The sequence below is a fragment of the Saccopteryx bilineata genome, chromosome 10 (assembly GCF_036850765.1).
Source record: "Saccopteryx bilineata isolate mSacBil1 chromosome 10, mSacBil1_pri_phased_curated, whole genome shotgun sequence".
NCBI classification, from domain to species: domain Eukaryota; kingdom Metazoa; phylum Chordata; class Mammalia; order Chiroptera; family Emballonuridae; genus Saccopteryx; species Saccopteryx bilineata.
Window position 1 is genome coordinate 54,176,513 of NC_089499.1, and position 18,037 is coordinate 54,194,549.

An 18,037-nucleotide genomic window follows, 5' to 3' on the forward strand; every position below is an offset into this window, starting at 1 on the left:
CCACCCAGGCCCTCGCGGAGACGGGCTACAGGTCGGGGAATCCAACCAGAGAGAGATGGGTAATGAACGTCCACATGCAGGTGAAGACCTAGCCCTCGGTATAAGCAGCGCTTCTCTAAGCTCTTCGTGAACGTTTCCGAGGAGGCTGCGGCTTGCCAGGCGGCTTGGGGCCGGGAAGCCGGGGAGTTGAGAAATGCCAGGTTCAAGGCGTCTTCTCATCTTTCCATTCCATGAGCCTCGCCGGCTCTCACTGGAGCCCGGCACTTTTACAAGCCTGGTTTCGGACCATATTTCACTCAAATACAAACCCATTTAAATCATCGCCTTGTTTTTCGCAGATTGCTTCTTGTAAATGGGGCCATAAATCCAGGATGTCAAGCCGGATGGAGTGAGGCGCGGACAGGGGAGATGGGAGGGAAATGGACAAGCGGGGAAGGCACCTCCTCGGGTGGGGTGGGAGGGGTTCGGCAGGGTCTCCGGGGCGGAAAGGCGCGAGGCTGACCTGACCCCGTACCCCTGGAGTCCAAACCAGCTTTTTTAGGATTAAAAGCGCGGGAAGGTACGGCGTGCTCTGCCCCTGAGGGAGCGCCTCCCTACCTGGAAAAGCCTCAGGATGTTGGCTACCATGATGGAGACCGAACTCCCCGAAGCCCCAATCACTCCAACTACTTTCTCCGGCTTGACGAAAACTGGAGGTTCGCCGTTGGTGCAGCGCACGTCGGAGGTGTCCTTCTGGATGAGCGCCTGGACGAAAGTGAGCGACTGTTCGAGCGCGTAAGTGTCCCTGGAACAAGTGTCCAAGATCCGCGCGCCCAGCGTCACGTTGGGCAGCAGGTTGGGATCGCTGTTGATTTGGTCCAAGGCGTAGAGCATCGCTTCCAGCCTGTGGATCCCGTTCTCCCTTTTGATGTCGCCGCAGGGCACTCCGCTGGGACCCTTGGCGTGCACAGGGAACAGCCCCCCGAGGGTGACGTCCCCCTCGATCCGAATGGAGTGCGGGGCGTACATCTCCTGGCCGCGCGCCGCCGCCGCCAGCGCGCACAGGAGCACCTCCAGCACGCAGCAGGGGAACTTCATCAAAGTCAGGACGCGGAGCAGCTTCCCCAGCTGGACCATGCTGCTCCGGCTGCTGCTCTGGCGGCGGCGGCGCCGGAGGGGACGGTGGCGGGCTCGCCGGGGTCCGGGCCCCTTAGGGTGCGCTCCTCCAGGGAAGCCCAGGGACTCCGGCTGGCACGGAGGGTGGGGACGCCCGGGGAGGGGCGGCCGGAGAGTGTGGGGGGTCCCGCAGCGCCTGCCAGCTTGGGGCGCCGTGCGCTTTCGGGTCCGCGGGCCGGCGCTTCGCGCTGGCGCTCTCCGGCTTGCCGCTCGCGCTCCTCAAGAGCCCAGGACTGGGGAGAGGGCACGGATTGCTATCGCTTTAAATGGTCGTTGGGCTCCCTCTCCTCCTCCCACTCCCTCCCTCCCTCGCTAGCTCTCGGCCTCTCCCCACCCTTCCCAGTGCCCGCCCTCCCCACTGGTTTGCATCATCACGCAGGGAGGGGCTGCGTGCTGAGGTAAGGGCGGGGGGTTGCGGTGGGGGGACGGGTGTGCGGCCGCGGGGAGTGTGGGGGAGTGCCGCGACTGGGAGTTTCTCGGTCCCCAGGGAATCTAGAGGCTGCGGGTCTCGAGCGAGGGATGAGCTCTTGCCCTCATCTCGCTGTGGAGAAGCCTCTCGATCGCCCGCTGCGCTCACGCGCACGGTGGCATCAGCCCTAGAATGAGGCCGGGAAGTCTGGTGCCGACAGCTCCCAGCGCGGAGGTCCGCAGCCCCTGGGTTCGCCCCGGGAGAACGCCGGGAGTATCAAGGTGGGGAAAGCAGTGATGGAGGACAAGGGAAAGACCCGTCTCCACCTCTGATCCGTCACTACCAGTTTTTCCCAAGAAAAACGTACATACACACAGGAACCCGATTCATGACTTACAAAACCTTTACCCAGAGACTTCTCGGGGGCTGGGCACTGGGCTGTCCTGTGCGGAGACAAGCCCACGGGAAACGTCAGGAATGGAAGTACATTCTTAGTCTTCAGGTTTCCTGGGGCCGGAGCCGGGTCCATTAACCCAAGTAGCCACGAAATCTGTGATGGTAACCCCAGACTCGCCCCCATTCCTTTCTCCGAGAGAGATGGAGCAGCTGAGATGGAACTGTGCAGGGCGCGCTTTCTTCTCTGGCGCTGACAGGTGTAAGGCTTCCTCCTACCCGTTTCCAGTCGTGCTTCTGGGCTGCTGACAGGTTTCCGAGGGCAGGAAACAGCAGAAAAGAGGTGCGAGTAGGAGGAAGAGAGAGGGGCCAATCGGAGTCTCCTCCGTTATTCGGGGTGCTTTTTTCTCTCTTTCTCTGGCTGGAGATGTGGGGGCAAAGTTAGGAGGACGGAGCAGGTTGCATATCAATTAAGAAACTGTCTTTCAAAGGTGTACCCGCAGGTCCCGCCCAAGCTTGGCCCTTCAAAGCAACAAGTGGCCTTAGTTACTATAGAAGGGAAGATGACAGCTCTGTCCTCGGGGACCAGTGTGGACTTAGGAAGGTTAACTCAGCTCTTCATGAGGATTTCTGTTGGAGTGCAGCAAAACTATACCGAACAGATTTGAGGGTAAGAGAAAACCAGAAACAAGACTATATACTTTTTGTTGTTAATGTACTAAAGAAAGATGTATTTGTACACACACACACACACACACAAGTCAGTATAAAGGTAATTTGTTGTTTCTGCCACCAACTACCTGTGTATCCCTTGGCATTTCTGTTCCCATCTGGATTTTAGTCTCCCCATCTGTAAAATGATGAGATTGAATTGAATTCTCTACCTTTTTTTGATTCCAAAGTTCATTAAAATAGGCCATGTGCCTTTGGCCCTGTTGCTCTTTAGGCCAAATACTCTGTTGCTTTATATATAGGAGGTCAGTTTTTTGATATCCAAAGAACATCACAGATATTTCCTGATATAGAAGACTTTTTTCTTGACTACCATCTATCCCTCTTTCTTTTAAAGGCCGGTTGAGTTCATCAATTTCTTTTTGGATATGCTCTTTTTCCAATGTTCCACTACTTAAGATTTGAGAAATTAGACACCACTTCCCATAATCCAGACTTAGCTTGTCGGATCATGGGATTCTTTTAGCTATAGTGATGATGAGAGTAAGGATGGGAATGGAATTCATCCCTGGACTTCACGGAAGTAATTAAGGTAGTAACACAGAATTACTACTATTCACAGACAATTTGTGTAGGAGTTGGGAAAAGGAGGGGCCCCTATCCTCAACACACTTTAGGTCTTTTGGAAAATGTTATATTATTCTGATTTTATAAGAACAACGTTTTGGTCCTGGCCGGTTGGCTCAGTGGTAGAGCATCGGCCTGGCGTGCAAGGGGTCCCGGGTTCGATTCCCGGCCAGGGCACACAGGAGAAGCACCCATCTGCTTCTCCACCCCTCCCCCTCTCCTTCCTCTCTGTCTCTCTCTTCCCCTCCCGCAGCGAGGCTCCATTGGAGCAAAGATGGCCCAGGCGCTGGGGATGGCTCCTCAGTCTCTGCCCCAGGCGCTGGAGTGGCTCTGGTGGCAACAGATGAGGCTAACTTACACCCTAGATCCAGCAATCCCTGAAGCTGCTTTGCCTTTGAACACTACATTGTGGCACCCAAGTGTATTCTATTCTTTGCTTAAGCTAGTATTTAATTTGTGTAGGGTCTTTCAAAATTGAGGATGCTAATTTAGATTGTTACTACTAATGATAATCAGATAATTAAAAAAATAGCCACTGATTGTTATATTCCATGAGCATGAACTATCGAAAATTTAGTACTCTATGACATGGAGTGTAACAGAGTTAGCTCTTGATGTGGATCCAGACCTTGAGCATATGATATCAAATGACAGTGACTTCAAATGGTCAGTTGAGTGAGAAATGAAATTAAAAATTAGGAAGGCTTAAGTATAACTAATAGAATTTTAAATTGTCTTAAAAGCACAATTTTTGTTCATCTCATGATAAATACATCAATAGCATCAGTTTTTATATGCATTTAACACATATAAAATATATAGGAGATAATATTTTACCTATTTAAAGTTAGTAGTAATTCTAAAATAATAGAGTTTGCTTTATCATTGGGAATAATCACACCATTGTATTCTCTAGACCTGCTTATCTGTGGGCAATGGAGGCTTTGGAACCTGCTGGTTGAACCTCATGGATTTCTTGAATTAACCATGACCAGTGTGAGCAGGTTATTCTTTTTCATTGAGCATCTACTGTCTATTGGGTATTAGAATGGGCAGCTTACAGGCAGTGACTCACTTAATCTCTGAGTCAAACCTATAAAAGAGAGACTGCTATTATTCTTATTAAAATTTTACATAAGAAATAATTATAATGGCTAACACATCTGGCACTTAAAATGTCCCAGATTGACACATGTTGATTTCTTTAAAATCCTCATAATAAAGCAAGAATTTATTTAATCTACAACATATATAAGGTAAGTATTATTATTATTATCACATCTATTTTTCAGAATAAGAAATTGAGGCTCAGAGTTTTTAAGAAACTTGCCGGCCCTGGCCGGTTGGCTCAGCGGTAGAGCGTTGGCCTGGCGTGCAGGAGTCCCGGGTTTGATTCCTGGCCAGGGCACACAGGAGAGGCGCCCATTTGCTTCTCCACCCCTCTCCCTCTCCTTCCTCTCTGTCTCTCTCTTCCCCTCCCACAGCGAGGCTCCATTGGAGCAAGGATGGCCCGGGTGCTGGGGATGGCTCTGTGGCCTCTGCCTGAGGCTCTAGAATGGCTCTGGACGCAACAGAGCGATGCCCCAGAGGGGCAGAGCATCGCCCCCTGGTGGGCATGCTGGGTGGATCCCGGTCGGGCGCATGCGGGAGTCTGTCTGACTGCCTCCCTGTTTCCAGCTTTGGAAAAATGAAAAAAAAAAAAAAAAGAAACTTGCCAAGGTCATAAAGCTAGGAAGCACCAAAACTCATATTTGAATCCAGAATGTCTATCTCCAAAGTCTATATATTTTAAATACCACATAGCTCGTGAGTACAGACGCAGAGCTCACACCCATGTCTAAGTTTAGTAACCATGCATTTAACTACTATATTCTATTGCCTGTCTGTGTATTAGACACTTATCCTTAACAGCAGAGTATTTCTAGGATTATTCTTCCTGGGTGAAGCAAGTTGAGGGCATGTCCAGTGAACAACAGGTAGTCATTTGTCCAAATTCTGCTTTCTGTCCATATCCACAATCATGTGCACAGTACATACTAGGGGTAGAGTAAATCTGTTTGCAATCAGCAATCTAGGTTATCATGCAACTGTGAATACCTCCACTGTACCACAAGCTGCCTTGTCTTTGCCAGGACTCTCTCTCCCAGTGTCATGTTCTGTTGGAGTTACTGAGCTGTCACTAATGACCAAATTGCTCCCTATTTCTAAACCCTAAAACTGCCAAGTACAACACCTGCCGGAATCAAGTTAAAGTTCAACATCTCATTTGGAGTGAGCCAACGGCATACCTTCCTTCCTTCATGGTTCCCGAGAATCCCTTTCATTATGGTATCAGTGTAATCTTTATCACAGTCTACCGAGGTATGATATATTTTGGTAAATATTATTTGAGCATTTTATATTTTATAATAGCTCTATTTTCATAATATCTACACATGTTCATCCAAATGAACTTTTATGTCCTTCAATACATTCAACAGTTGTTATAAATCTATTGTTAAAATGTTCAAAATATTGGACAGTTCTCTCTGTCTAAATATTATATGTCTTATAAGACCAAAATATACATATTATTAATAGTAAAAAAAATATTCTGTAGGATAATCACTAATGTTCTTTGTAAGCCTTGATTTCTTTGTGATATGGAGTGATTTTTCATGATTGTAAATGCTTTGAAATTATGTAACACAAGTTGACACTAGTGTCTTAGCCATATAAGTTCTTTATCCTATAAAGATATTGATTTTTCAGTCCCTCAGGACACCCTGCTCCCATGAAAAAAAAAAAAAAGCATATAAAGCATAAGAATCGGGGTTGAGTCCCATATCTGCTGGGGGAAAGTAGCAGTAAGCTCTTGTAGACATTCATTCAGCCAATCAGTCTCGATTGAGGACTTATGCTCCTAGCCATGATGGAGTAATTGGTCCCAGACTTTCCCTCTCATTGCCAATTATTAGAAAGTTAGGATATATTAAGAAACTTTTTAAAGACACTGGCAACCAGCAACTCAGGACGGTGATCCGTGAAGGAGAACTAATGAAGAGAGCTCTATGAATGTCCTGACTTTCTGCCTACTGCTATTTTTCAGACCCAAGCTAAGCATGGTAGATTGGCTAAGTTGAGGAGACAGAGATCAGAGTTTAGGGAGGCCGAGGAGGATGTTATTTGCAGAGAAGAGTACAAGACAGTAGTTATTCAAAAAAAGAGGGCCAGAAATCTGTACTGGGGTCCCTTGAGTTCTGGCTCAGCAATAAACTGTGAAAATACGAAAAAGGAGCTGGGAACCCAGGAATATAACAGCTGTTGGGAAAATGTAACAGAGCTCACACAGAGGTGGGAGATGAGGGAGTTTCTGACCCACCAGAGGGAGAAATCTTTTTGAATACTCAGAGTATTCAGCAGAGACCCAAGAAGGTTACATTTTAGTTGTAGGGCTAAATATCAAGTGGAAAAAGTCTTAAAAACAAACCTAAAAAGGATCAAACTGATCTGCAAGTAAGGTGATGACTGCCAAAACAAAATTTAACACTTTTTAAAAGAGGTTACATTTAGACTGTATAGAATCCAATAAAGATTGTAAAGTATATGAAAAAGTAGGGGATAAAAAGTAGTCAATAAAACAAATATAACAATGACAAATTTTGGAAAAAGCAGGCAACTACAATAAAACAGTGTGGTACAGAATTGCAAAATAGCTCCCATGATCATATTATATTACATGGTGAATGGTGTTCTGCAGATTTAATTAAGGTTATTAATCAGTTGACATTGAGAGAGATTATCTAGGTGAGCCTAACCTAATCACATAAGTTCTTTAAACACAGATACTTTATTTTTATTTTTTTGGCTGACTGAGAAGAATTTGACAAGAGGAAGACTCTGGTGCTGAAAGGAAAGAAGCCACGTGGAAGGACCCGAAAGTAGCCCTAGCTGCTGGATGACAGAAAACAAGAAGACAGGGACATCAGTCCTACAGCTGCAAGGAATGGATTCTGCTAATAACCTGAATAAGCCTCGAAGTGGATCTTCCCCAGAGCCTCCAGATAACAGCCCAGCCTGGCGAACACTTCGACTTGAGCCTTGGGAGAGCCTCAGCAGACAACTGAGCTGAGAGCCCACCCATACCTCCCTGTGACAGAACTGTGAGATAAATGAGTGTTGTTGTAAGCCAATAAATTTGTGGTAGTTTGTGACACAGCAATAGAAAACAAATATAAACAGCTCCTGTAGATATGTTCAAGAATTAGAGGGAAACAGATGAGAAGTAAATTATATAAAAAACAACCAAATGGAATGTCTGGAGCTGAAAAATACATTGTCTGAAATTCATTGCATGTGTATAATAACAATTGCACAAAAGAAAAGAATAGATTAATGAACTTGATGAAACACAAAAGTTGAATCAAGATTAAACCATATATTGTTCCATAAACAAGTCTTAATACATGTAAAAGTACTGGACTCATTTTGATAATAATGGCATTAACTTATAAATTGATAACAAAATATCTGAAAAATCCCCTAGTAATTGAAAATTAAATAATACACTTCCAAATAACTCACAATTCAAACAAAAATATCCAGATAAGTTACAAAATGTTTTTAAATGACTGATAAAAAACACCTTGCCAAATTTTGTTGAGTGTAGCTAAAGCAGATTTTAGGGAGAGATTTATTGCTTAAATCCTTATGTTAGAAAAAAGTATATTTAATTTAACAATCTAAACTTTGCATTAGGAACTGGAAAGATAAAAGGAATTAAAACCACAGTAAGTAGGAAGAAAGAATAAAGAGCATAAATCATTGAACTAGAAAGAGCAAAAGAAGAGAAAAATCAACTAATACCAAAAGCTGTATTTATAGAGATTAATAAAATTGAAATGTCTAGCTGAATAGATTAAAATAAAAGAAGACAGAGATGAGCAATATAAAAAGAAAAAAACCATCACCCTAGATCCTACATTCTTGAAAAGAATAATAAGGAAATGTATGAAAAGTTTATATCAAAAAATTGATAACTAAATACAATGGACAAATTCCTTGAAAGACACACCAAAACCAGTTCAGAAAAAAAAGAAAATATAAAAAGATTTATATCTGTTTAAATTTAATTTTGATTAAAAACCTTCTCAGGGATTGCCTGAGGCTGGTGGTAGAAATTGTAATTAACTGGAAATGGGAATAAAAGCTCTCATTAAGGGAATAAAAATGCTCTAAAACTAATTTATGTTGATAGTTATACAACTTGGTAAAGTTGCTAAAAATGGTTAGATTATAAACTTGAAATGGGTAGATTTTATAAGTAAAATATATCTAAGTAAAGCTGTTTAAATAAGATAAATAAAATTATATATGCCTTCCCACAAAGAAAATTCCAGGTCCGTATGGCTTCCCTGGTGAATTTAATTTAAAAAAATTAATAAAAATATCAATTTTACACAGATTCAAAAAATAAAAGACCTTGACTGGTTGGCTCAGTAGATAGAGTGATGGCCTGGTATATGGACATTCCAGGTTCAATTAATTCCCAGTCAGGGCACACAAGAGAAGCAACCATTGGCATCTCTTCTCTCCCCCTCCCCCTTCACTCCCTCTTCTCTTCCCACAGCCAGTGGTTTTATTGGTTCAAGCATCACTCCTAGTGCTGAGGATGAGTTTGTTGGCCTGAGTGCATCAGCCTCAGATGCTAAAAATAGCTTGCTTGATTTGAGCATTGGCCCCAGACAGGGATTGCCAGGTGGATCCCAGTTGGGAATCATGTGGGAGTCTGTCTCATTATCTCCCCTCCTTTCACAAAAAATAAAATAAAGAAAAAGGAAAATGAAAGAGAAGGGAGCAGAAATAAATAAAATTACACAAAACATATATTTGTTAAAGGACTTGTATATAAAGAAAATTATACACATACAATAAAGAATATCTATGTTCACTGAATACACAGATGACAGTAGGAACATGAAAAGATGGTCAACACTACTAGTTATCAGGTATAAGCAAATTAAAACTACAATGAGACCTCATTATCTATTAGAATGGCTAAAATTAAAATGACCATTTTAAGTGTTGACAAGGATGTAAAGGAACTAGTACTTTTATGCACTGCTATTCAGAATGTGCAACGGTGCTATTACTTTAGAAAACTCTCAGTTTCTGCCTGAGCAGTGGTGGTTCAGTGGATAGAGCATCAACCCAGAACAAGGAGGTCCCTTCTTTGAAACCCTGAGGTCACCAAATGAAGCATGGTCTTTGTTGGCTTGAGTGTGGGCTTGCCAGGTTGAGCATGGGGTCACCAGTTAGAGCATAGGGTTGCTGGCTTGAGTGCAGGATCATCAACATGATCCCAAGGTACCTGGCTTGAGCCCAATGTTGCTGGCTTGGAAGCCCAAGGTTGTGGCTTAAGCTCCCACCCCCAGTCAAGGCACATATGAGAAACAATCAATGAACAACTAAAGTGAATGCAACTACAAGTTAAGGCTTGTCATCTCTCTCCTCTTCCCATTCCCTTCCTCTCTCTCTCTCTCTCTCTCTCTAAAAAAAGAAAGAAAGAGAGGAAGAAAGAAAGAGAGGAAGAAAGAAAGAAAGAAAGAAAGAAAGAAAGAAAGAAAGAAAGAAAGAAAGAAAGAAAGAAAGAAAGAAAGAAAAAGTCAAGAAAAAATAATAGGAATATATCATAATATTTTTTATCTAAGAAGATGGATATAGATGAAGTGAAGTGGTTACCAAGGGGAGGGAGAAGGAGGATGTAAAGAGGACAAATATATGGTGAAAGAAAAAGATTTGACTTTGGGTGATGAGTAAACAATATAATCAACAGTTCAAATGCTATAGAAGTGTTTGCCTGAAACCTATGTACTCTTATTAATCAGTGTCACCCCATTAAATTTAATTTCTAACAAAAAAATGGAAAAAAATTAAAAAAAAAACTCAGTTTCTTATAAACATTAAGCATACACTTACCATGCAAACCAACATTACTGTTCCTACTCAAGGAAATAAAAATGCACGTCCACAGAGATTTCTGTATAAATGTTATGGCAGTGTTATTCAAAATAACTACAAAATGAAAACAATCCAAATGTCCATTAAAAAGATAAATACATTGTGGTACACTTAATTCAGCTATACGAAGACACAAATCACTGATATATACACCATAGATAAATCACAAAAATGTTATATCAAGTAAAATAAGAAAGACCCAAAAGAGTGTGTGTCATGATACCTTGTACACAGAATTCTAGTAGAGTCAAAATTAATGTATAATAGTAGCAGATAAGCCATGGTCTAGGTATAGTGAATGGATTAAGTAAACAGGAGTATAATGGACCTCTCCAAGTAAACAGGAGTATGATGGAAATATTCTATATCTTGATTATGATGTTTTTATTATATAATGTTTTATGCTTAGTTTATGTATTTATAAACATCAGTCTAAGTCTACATACTTAATATGTGTACATTTTTGTTTATTTAAATAATCTATCAATAAAGTTGATGTAAAAGGTTAAAAATATCAGGATATGGGCAAACTATTAAACTCTTCTCTTACCTGTTTTTATCATCTATAAACTGAAAAGGTTTTTTTAAAATCTGAGTTTGAACAGTTCTTTCATTTCTAATTACATGCCATGACTTTTGTAATTGTTATTAAGATGTAAACTTGCATAATATCTTCTCATGAACTATTACAGTTATACTTGTGTTGCTTCTTATAAAGCTTTATTTTTCTCATCTAACAGTTATTAATGTTATAACTAAGAGTTTCAAAAAGGCATTTACAAAAGCACTTTACAAACCTCTCTTTGCAACGCTGATATAAAATCTTACTTAGGATGTTAAGATCACATTTGTCTAACCTGACTGGGTGGTGATTCAGTGGATAGAGCATTGACCTGGGATGCTGAAGACCCAGGTTCAAAAACCCAAGGTCACTGGCTTGAGCACAGGGTTGCCGGTTTGAGCATGGGATCATAGACATGACATGGCTTGAGCACAGGGTTGCTGGCTTGATCCCAAAGTCGCTGGCTTGAGCCCAGAGTCACTGGCTCAGCTGGAGCCCCCCACACCCCCCCTCATCAAGGCACATATGAAAAAGCAATCAATGAACAACTAAGGTGCCACAACTATGCGTTGATGCTTCTCATTTCTCTCCCTTCTTATGCGTCTCTATCTCTCTCACTAAAAAAAAAAAAAAAGATCACACTTGTCTCACTCCTACTTCAGGTCCACTCTTTCCTGAGAAACCCTGGAATATAAAATACCACTTGCTTTTCTTGCTTTATATTTTTTCTCTTAAGAAGGTGGTATCCATGATTTTATCCAGAATAGTCTTCTTTATGCCAGGTTTGTCAAAGTCATGTCAGGCTTCTTCTCATATTTTTAAGGGATTTTTTTAAATGTCCTACATTAAATTTAATGAGGTGACATTGATCAGTAGAGTGCCTAGGTTTCAGGTGAACATCTCCATAGCATTTGAATGGTTGATTACATTGTGTGCTCATCACTCAAAGTCAAATAATTTTTCTTCTTTTCTGTCACACACTCAGAAGCTGTTGGTTCTTTGTAACATTTTAGAATTCATTCCTTTTCTTAGGAGATTTACCCACATTTCTACTTATGGTGTAAGGTTCATCTTTATGTTTCTACTTATTGGACAAGATTTTAAGTCCATAGAGTGGCAGGGATGCATTTCCTAATTACTTCATTCAGGGAAGATATATGAATGGTTAGATAGCCAACCTATAAAAAGTAACCTGGTAGAATTGAGTATAGTTAATCACACAGCCATTTACTACCAGAGCATTTCAAAATTGTGAGATACGTCTGCTAGATTGGGGCACTTCTGATTCAGTTATAACTGAAAGAATTCTTTAAAATCAAAATATTTAATTAAGAGAAGCTAAAAGAACTTTAGGAGGTCAATGGAAATGTTCTACATCTTGATTGGGATAATGGTTACATGGGTAAATATATCTGTTAAGAGTAATGGATTAACACTTAAAATGTATGCATTTTCTACATATATACATACCTTGAAAAGGTTAATAAACATTTTCAAAGAATAACTTTATAGTTAAGAAACATATCAAAAACTACTTCAACTAGGTGATCAAGGTTAAGGTTATTATATTATCAATGGTGATAAACCATGTTAATATAATAGTATATATGCTGAATGTGATGTGATAAAATTAATACTTTACTGTTGCAGTTTTCCTCTCCCAAACCCATAATCCCATTCTAATTGTGGGGAAAACATCAGAGAAATCCCAAGTGAGTGACAGTTTGCAAAATATCTGACCAGTACTCTTCAAAAGTGTTAATGTCATTAACAACAAGAAAAACTGTTACTATTAAAAGGAGCCTAAGAAGAAATGACAACTAAATAATGTGATGTCCTGGATGGGATCCAGGGACAGTAAAAGGACATTAGGCAAATACTAAGAAAATATATGGTCTTTAATGAACAATGCTATATCAACTCGATCATTAATTGTGACAAATTAATGTAAGAAAAAGCTACTAATAGAGGAGACTTCATGTGGGTATATCAGAACTCTGTACTATCTTTGCAACTTCTCTGTAAATCTGAAGCTCTTCACATAAAATGAAAAAAATTAAATTATTTTGAATGCAAGACATGTATATAAAATATATGGGAGTTCGTTTATGTCCATGAAGTGGGCAGTGTTCGGGTGATTATATAATTCACTGTCCAAATCTGGCCATTTTCTGGAGTAAAAGGGGATTTTATTAGTAATTATATTGTGACAAGAGACATAAACAGAAATGTATGTTCACCTTAAGTACAAAGTCATATTAAATATTCAAGTTCTTGTTTCACACTTCCTGTGTTTCAATTCAATCTCTGCCACTTGCTCATTGGGTTCATTACTTAATTTCAGTGAGCATTCTTTGCAATGTGAGAAAAAGAGTACTATTTACCTCATAAAGATGGGAGAATTAAATGAGATCATTAAAGAGCTTACTTAGTAAATACGTGGCACATAATCAATTCTCAATAAATGATAATATATTTGTGCATATATAAACATTAGTAAATTTTTCTGAAACATGCCTATGTAATTACACTGATTCTCTACACTAATGTGTCCTCTTGATTTTTATCCTAACCTAGTGGTGATCCTATGAACACTTACTCATTAAGTATTAGCTCAGATGTCACCTAATAGCTTCCAGGTCCCACCCACGATGTGTTAGGAGACCTAAGGACATCTACAATAAGGATGATGAAGACTAACATTAATAATGACAATAAGTGACAATGACTACACAGCTGCTTGTCCTTTAGATAACTCCCTCTCTCTTTTTTTTTATCGTAGTGGTTGGTCAGCCTCATGGCCCCAGCATCCAGCTACAGAAGTGGAACATGGAACAGGCTGAAGCTCATCCACTTAGATACAGAGATTGGTCCAGACATGAACCTAAGATGAAAGCAGAGTCAGTCAGTGTCATTTAGGGAAGATGGCATGAGACTCATGAAGTCTACTAATGTTAACTTACACTGTGGAAAGATATCCCCCAAAGATAGATAAAAGCAACTCAGAAGCAAACAAAATTAAGAGGTAGCAAGAAAGACAGAGTTCTGGTGCCATGATATGATCTCCTGAGTCTAGCCATGACTGAATGCATCCCCCATGCAAGCTTTTTCCCCTACTTAAGCTAGTCTACATTGTCTTTTATCTGTCACAACTGAAGCCAGTAATAGAGTAAATTTCCACTTGCATTCTGCACTAACCTAATCTGCAATAGCTATCAGAGTGTGCATGATTTTTTCAACTGTTTCTTTCCTCCCTAGACCAAAATCTCTAATACAGTCTGAAGTCCAGAGACTTGGTCTTCATAGAGTCAGAATCCTCCCTCTTGGTAGATGATTTGTAAATGTTGTAAATGATAAGTAAATCATACAATCCTTATGCAAGTGAATAGAACTCTTGGTCCTCTATCATCAGAATTTACAAACAGTAGGTGAATAGAAGGACAAAGTTACTGGTTTGATTATGGACATTTTCCTCCTCCATTATCGTCTCTATTTCAGTCTGTTATGAGGTCATCTTTCTCTGATGCCTTGATTGTCCTTGAGAATCAGGCTTGCAAGATAACTTGCATGCTTACTCTTCATGTTCATTATTCCTGCACTAGGTGTTCATGAGACTTTCCGCCCCTTATTGGTATACTGTTGGTCTTTCATCTTGATAGCTGTCACTTTGCTATGTCATTGCATTTGCAATTCCTTTCCCACATTTGCTCGATGAGAATATCCACTGTACTCTGCACACTTTCACCAATTTAAGTGATAACAACAGAGACTATATGAGCCAAAAGAAATAAAAAAGGTAATTTTGTTGACTCTTGTCGTTGGATGTCCAAGGGGGAAGCACTAGCTTCAGACATAACCTGATCAAGGTGCTTAAAGAAGTCATTGGCTCTTTGTCTTTCAGGCTCTATCTGCCTTTGTATTTTTTTGCATTCTGGCTTTGTTCTCTCCTGTTGTGGCCAGGCTCTTTGTATCTGCAGGCAAGATAATCACAGTCCCAGCCACCTTACAGAATAATTAAAGGTCAAAATCCAAAAGTAAGAATTTTTTTAATACGAATGACTATAGAGCAAATATAAAAAATATTATAAAGGTTATCTGAATGGGAAAAACTGAGTCATGCTTTGCACAAACAAGTGATCCACCACTGTCGTGAGGATGATTCCACACTGGAGATAGCAGTCATTCACTCAAAACAAAGTCAAAACAACTAAAAATAAACCAAAAAGTAACTACTTTTTATTGTATCAGTGGGAAGCTACTTTACAGATCTCCTTGGTTTTGGTAGTAAGAGAATAGGTTTAAAATGGAGAATGCCATAGCCTACTCCTCAAGACAGTCCTTTCTTCATTCATGACTTTTTCTATTTTCCACTTCAAAATACATCCAGGTGTCAACTTAGCAAGCATTAAAGAACCCAATCCCCATCACTATGCTCTGTGCTAGAGTTTGACTGCCTTGTCCAGGCAGCAAAATCAAATATTTAACTCTTATCTGCTCATTATTTGTGGGACCACATAAAGAGGTTAGTGAGAATTGAGCTCTATGAAATGACAATATTGAATATTTGTGTTGACTGACCACACCATATCCACCAAGCATACCGTCAGTTCACATGCAGCCCACTTCATCACTCTATTCTAAGCCTTGACTCCCACACTTGCCTCGCTTTTCACAGCCCCAACCTTCTTCCTTAGGATTTCCGAAATTTCTCATTGTACTACTTAAAATTTTGAAACAAATGTCCATACACAATAACTAACAGATGGTAAGATATCTTTGGTTAGGTCTCTCAATTCCGATCTAGATTCTACATTATTAAGATGAGTGGTTCTCACCCAGGGGTGACATTGCCCCCCCAGTGGATATTTGACATTGTCTGGAGGCAGTTTTGATTGTCTTGACAGATCTCTCTCCTGTTATCTAGCGAGTTGAGGCCAGGGATGCTGTTCTACATCTTGTAATACACAGGAGAGCAAAAAACTATGATAGCCCCCAAATTCCAATAGTGCTGAAGTTGAGAACCCTTATATAGATTAACAATCTCATGCATTTGACAAAATTTTATTTTATTATTTTAATTCTTTATCACTTCCGATGTTCATATACACTCAAACAGGTGAAAAAAAAGTATATGAAGGCAAAATTCATGAGGCAAGGATAATCATTGATGAATTCAATCCTCTTTAGAACTCTTTTATTTCATTTTATCAATCTTTTAAAGCCATCATGTCCTGTTATGGTGTTCTAAGTGGGTTCTCAGATCTTTAACAGAATAAAGAGAAATAAGAAGCACTATGCACTAAAGCTCAAGACACCATAATCCTCATTCCAGTTATGTCTTTTACTTGAATTATGACTTAGAAAAATCATTTTATTCTTTAGAAACTAATTTGGCACTTTTTATTATGAAAGATTTAGATTAAATCATTTAAAAAATTTTAAATCTAATAAAGAAGATTGCTATATAAAAAGAAAGGTGGGTTAACCAGGGGAAGGGGGGTGTGGGGAAGGATGGGGGGAAGGGAGTAAAGAGGGACAAATACACGGTGACAGAAAGTGATTTGACTTTGGGTGATGGGCACACAACACAATCAACAGTTCAAATGCACAGAAACATTTACCTGAAACCTATGTACTCTTATTGATCAATGCCACCCTATTAAATTTAATTTTCTAAATTAAAATTTTTAAAAAAGGAAACCTGAAGAAATGCTATGGAGGAAGAAACATCGAGGAAGCAGGAACCTACTGATTTAGCTCACTCCACTCACCAAAGTGGTTCTGGAACTGGGACTCTCCTAAATTCACTTCACAGAGCTCAATGAACTCTATTTTCCTTTTCAGCTACAATGTTTAATGACTAAAGCAGAATTTATCTGCCCTAGGCCTTGTTTTTCTTATACTTTGCATTAAAGTTTTACCTAATAAAATAATCAAGTCTATCCTCTTAGATACCATCATGTAGTAACATTTCAGAGATAAAAACAAAGAGAGCTCTTTGGGAATTATTCTCATACTGATAATCTCAACCATAATGCCAATCTAGTACAGGTGACATTTTTGGCAAGGGTAGCATTTTGTTTCTGTCAAGTTACATGCGAAGATAACTTATTCAAGACTGACCCAAAAAAGACAGCTCTAAAATGCCAAACTGCAAAGCAAACCATGTATGAGATGGGGCCAAGCAAAGGCAGATGACTCCCTACAGCATTACTGCTGAATTAAAAACAATTATTTTTAAAAATTACAAAACAAAACTTCAGTGTTAACCAGTGCATTCTTCTAACAATGTTTACACCAACATTTCCTAAAACGATTTTGGGATCCTAGCAAATGAACATCAATATAAGACCAGCAAAAGTACTTGCTAAAAATGAATCCATCTTTTTTTGTTTGTCCAATTTGCAGGTGTATAATTATTCACACTAATTTCTTATGTTCCTTTCCATTGTATGGTATCGGTTTTAATGTCTCCTCTTTAATTTACAATTTTATTTGAATTGCCTCTCCTTTTCCTTAATAAGTCTAGCTAAAGGCTAAAGCTTTGTCTATTTTGCTTATCTTTTCAAAAAAAAAAAAACTACCTAGCTGCTAGTTTTACCTACTATTTTTATTGTCTTTTGAGTCACTATATCATTTATTCCCACTCTGATCTTTATTTCTTACCTTATGCCAACTGTGGGCATAGTTTGTTCTTATTTTTCTAGTTATTTGACTAGAAAACCTATGTAAAGTTAGGCTGTTTATTTGAAATCTTTCGTTTTCTTAATATAGGCAATTATCATTCTAGACTTCCCTCTTAGAGCTGCTTTTGCACTATCCCATAGGTTTTGGTATGCTCTATTTTCATTTGTCTCTAGAAATATTTTATTTCTCTTCTGATTTTTTCTTTAGCCCACTGATTGTTCCTTTGCATGTTGTTTAATCTCCACATAACTGAATTTTCCAGTTTTCCTTTTGTAATTGATTATTAGTTTTATACTATTGTGGTCAGTAAATGTACTTCATAGGATTTCAAGATATGGAAACAACTTAAATGTGCCTCAACAGAAAAGCAGATTAAAAAAATGTGGGGAAATATAAGTATCAATATATATATATCTGTCTATCTATCATCTATCTATCATCTATCTATCCATCTATTTATCTTTAAGAATCAGCCACAAGAAAAAAGGATATCCTGCCATTTGTGATAACATTGTTGGACCTTATGCTGAATA

General features: G+C 39.6%; 1 protein-coding gene across 3 annotated transcripts in view; it reads right to left on the bottom strand.

The window, feature by feature from the left end:
* The window catches only part of GRM7 (glutamate metabotropic receptor 7), a 1,011,140-nt gene extending 1,009,782 nt beyond the window's left edge, over positions 1-1,358 (bottom strand). For all 3 annotated transcript variants that reach the window (XM_066245502.1, XM_066245501.1, XM_066245500.1), the window contains exon 1: positions 598-1,358. In XM_066245502.1, the coding sequence (XP_066101599.1) occupies positions 598-1,116 (519 nt within the window). In that variant the 5' untranslated portion in view covers positions 1,117-1,358. The remainder of the gene's footprint in view (positions 1-597) is intronic.
* Between the last annotated feature and the right edge of the window lie 16,679 nt (positions 1,359-18,037).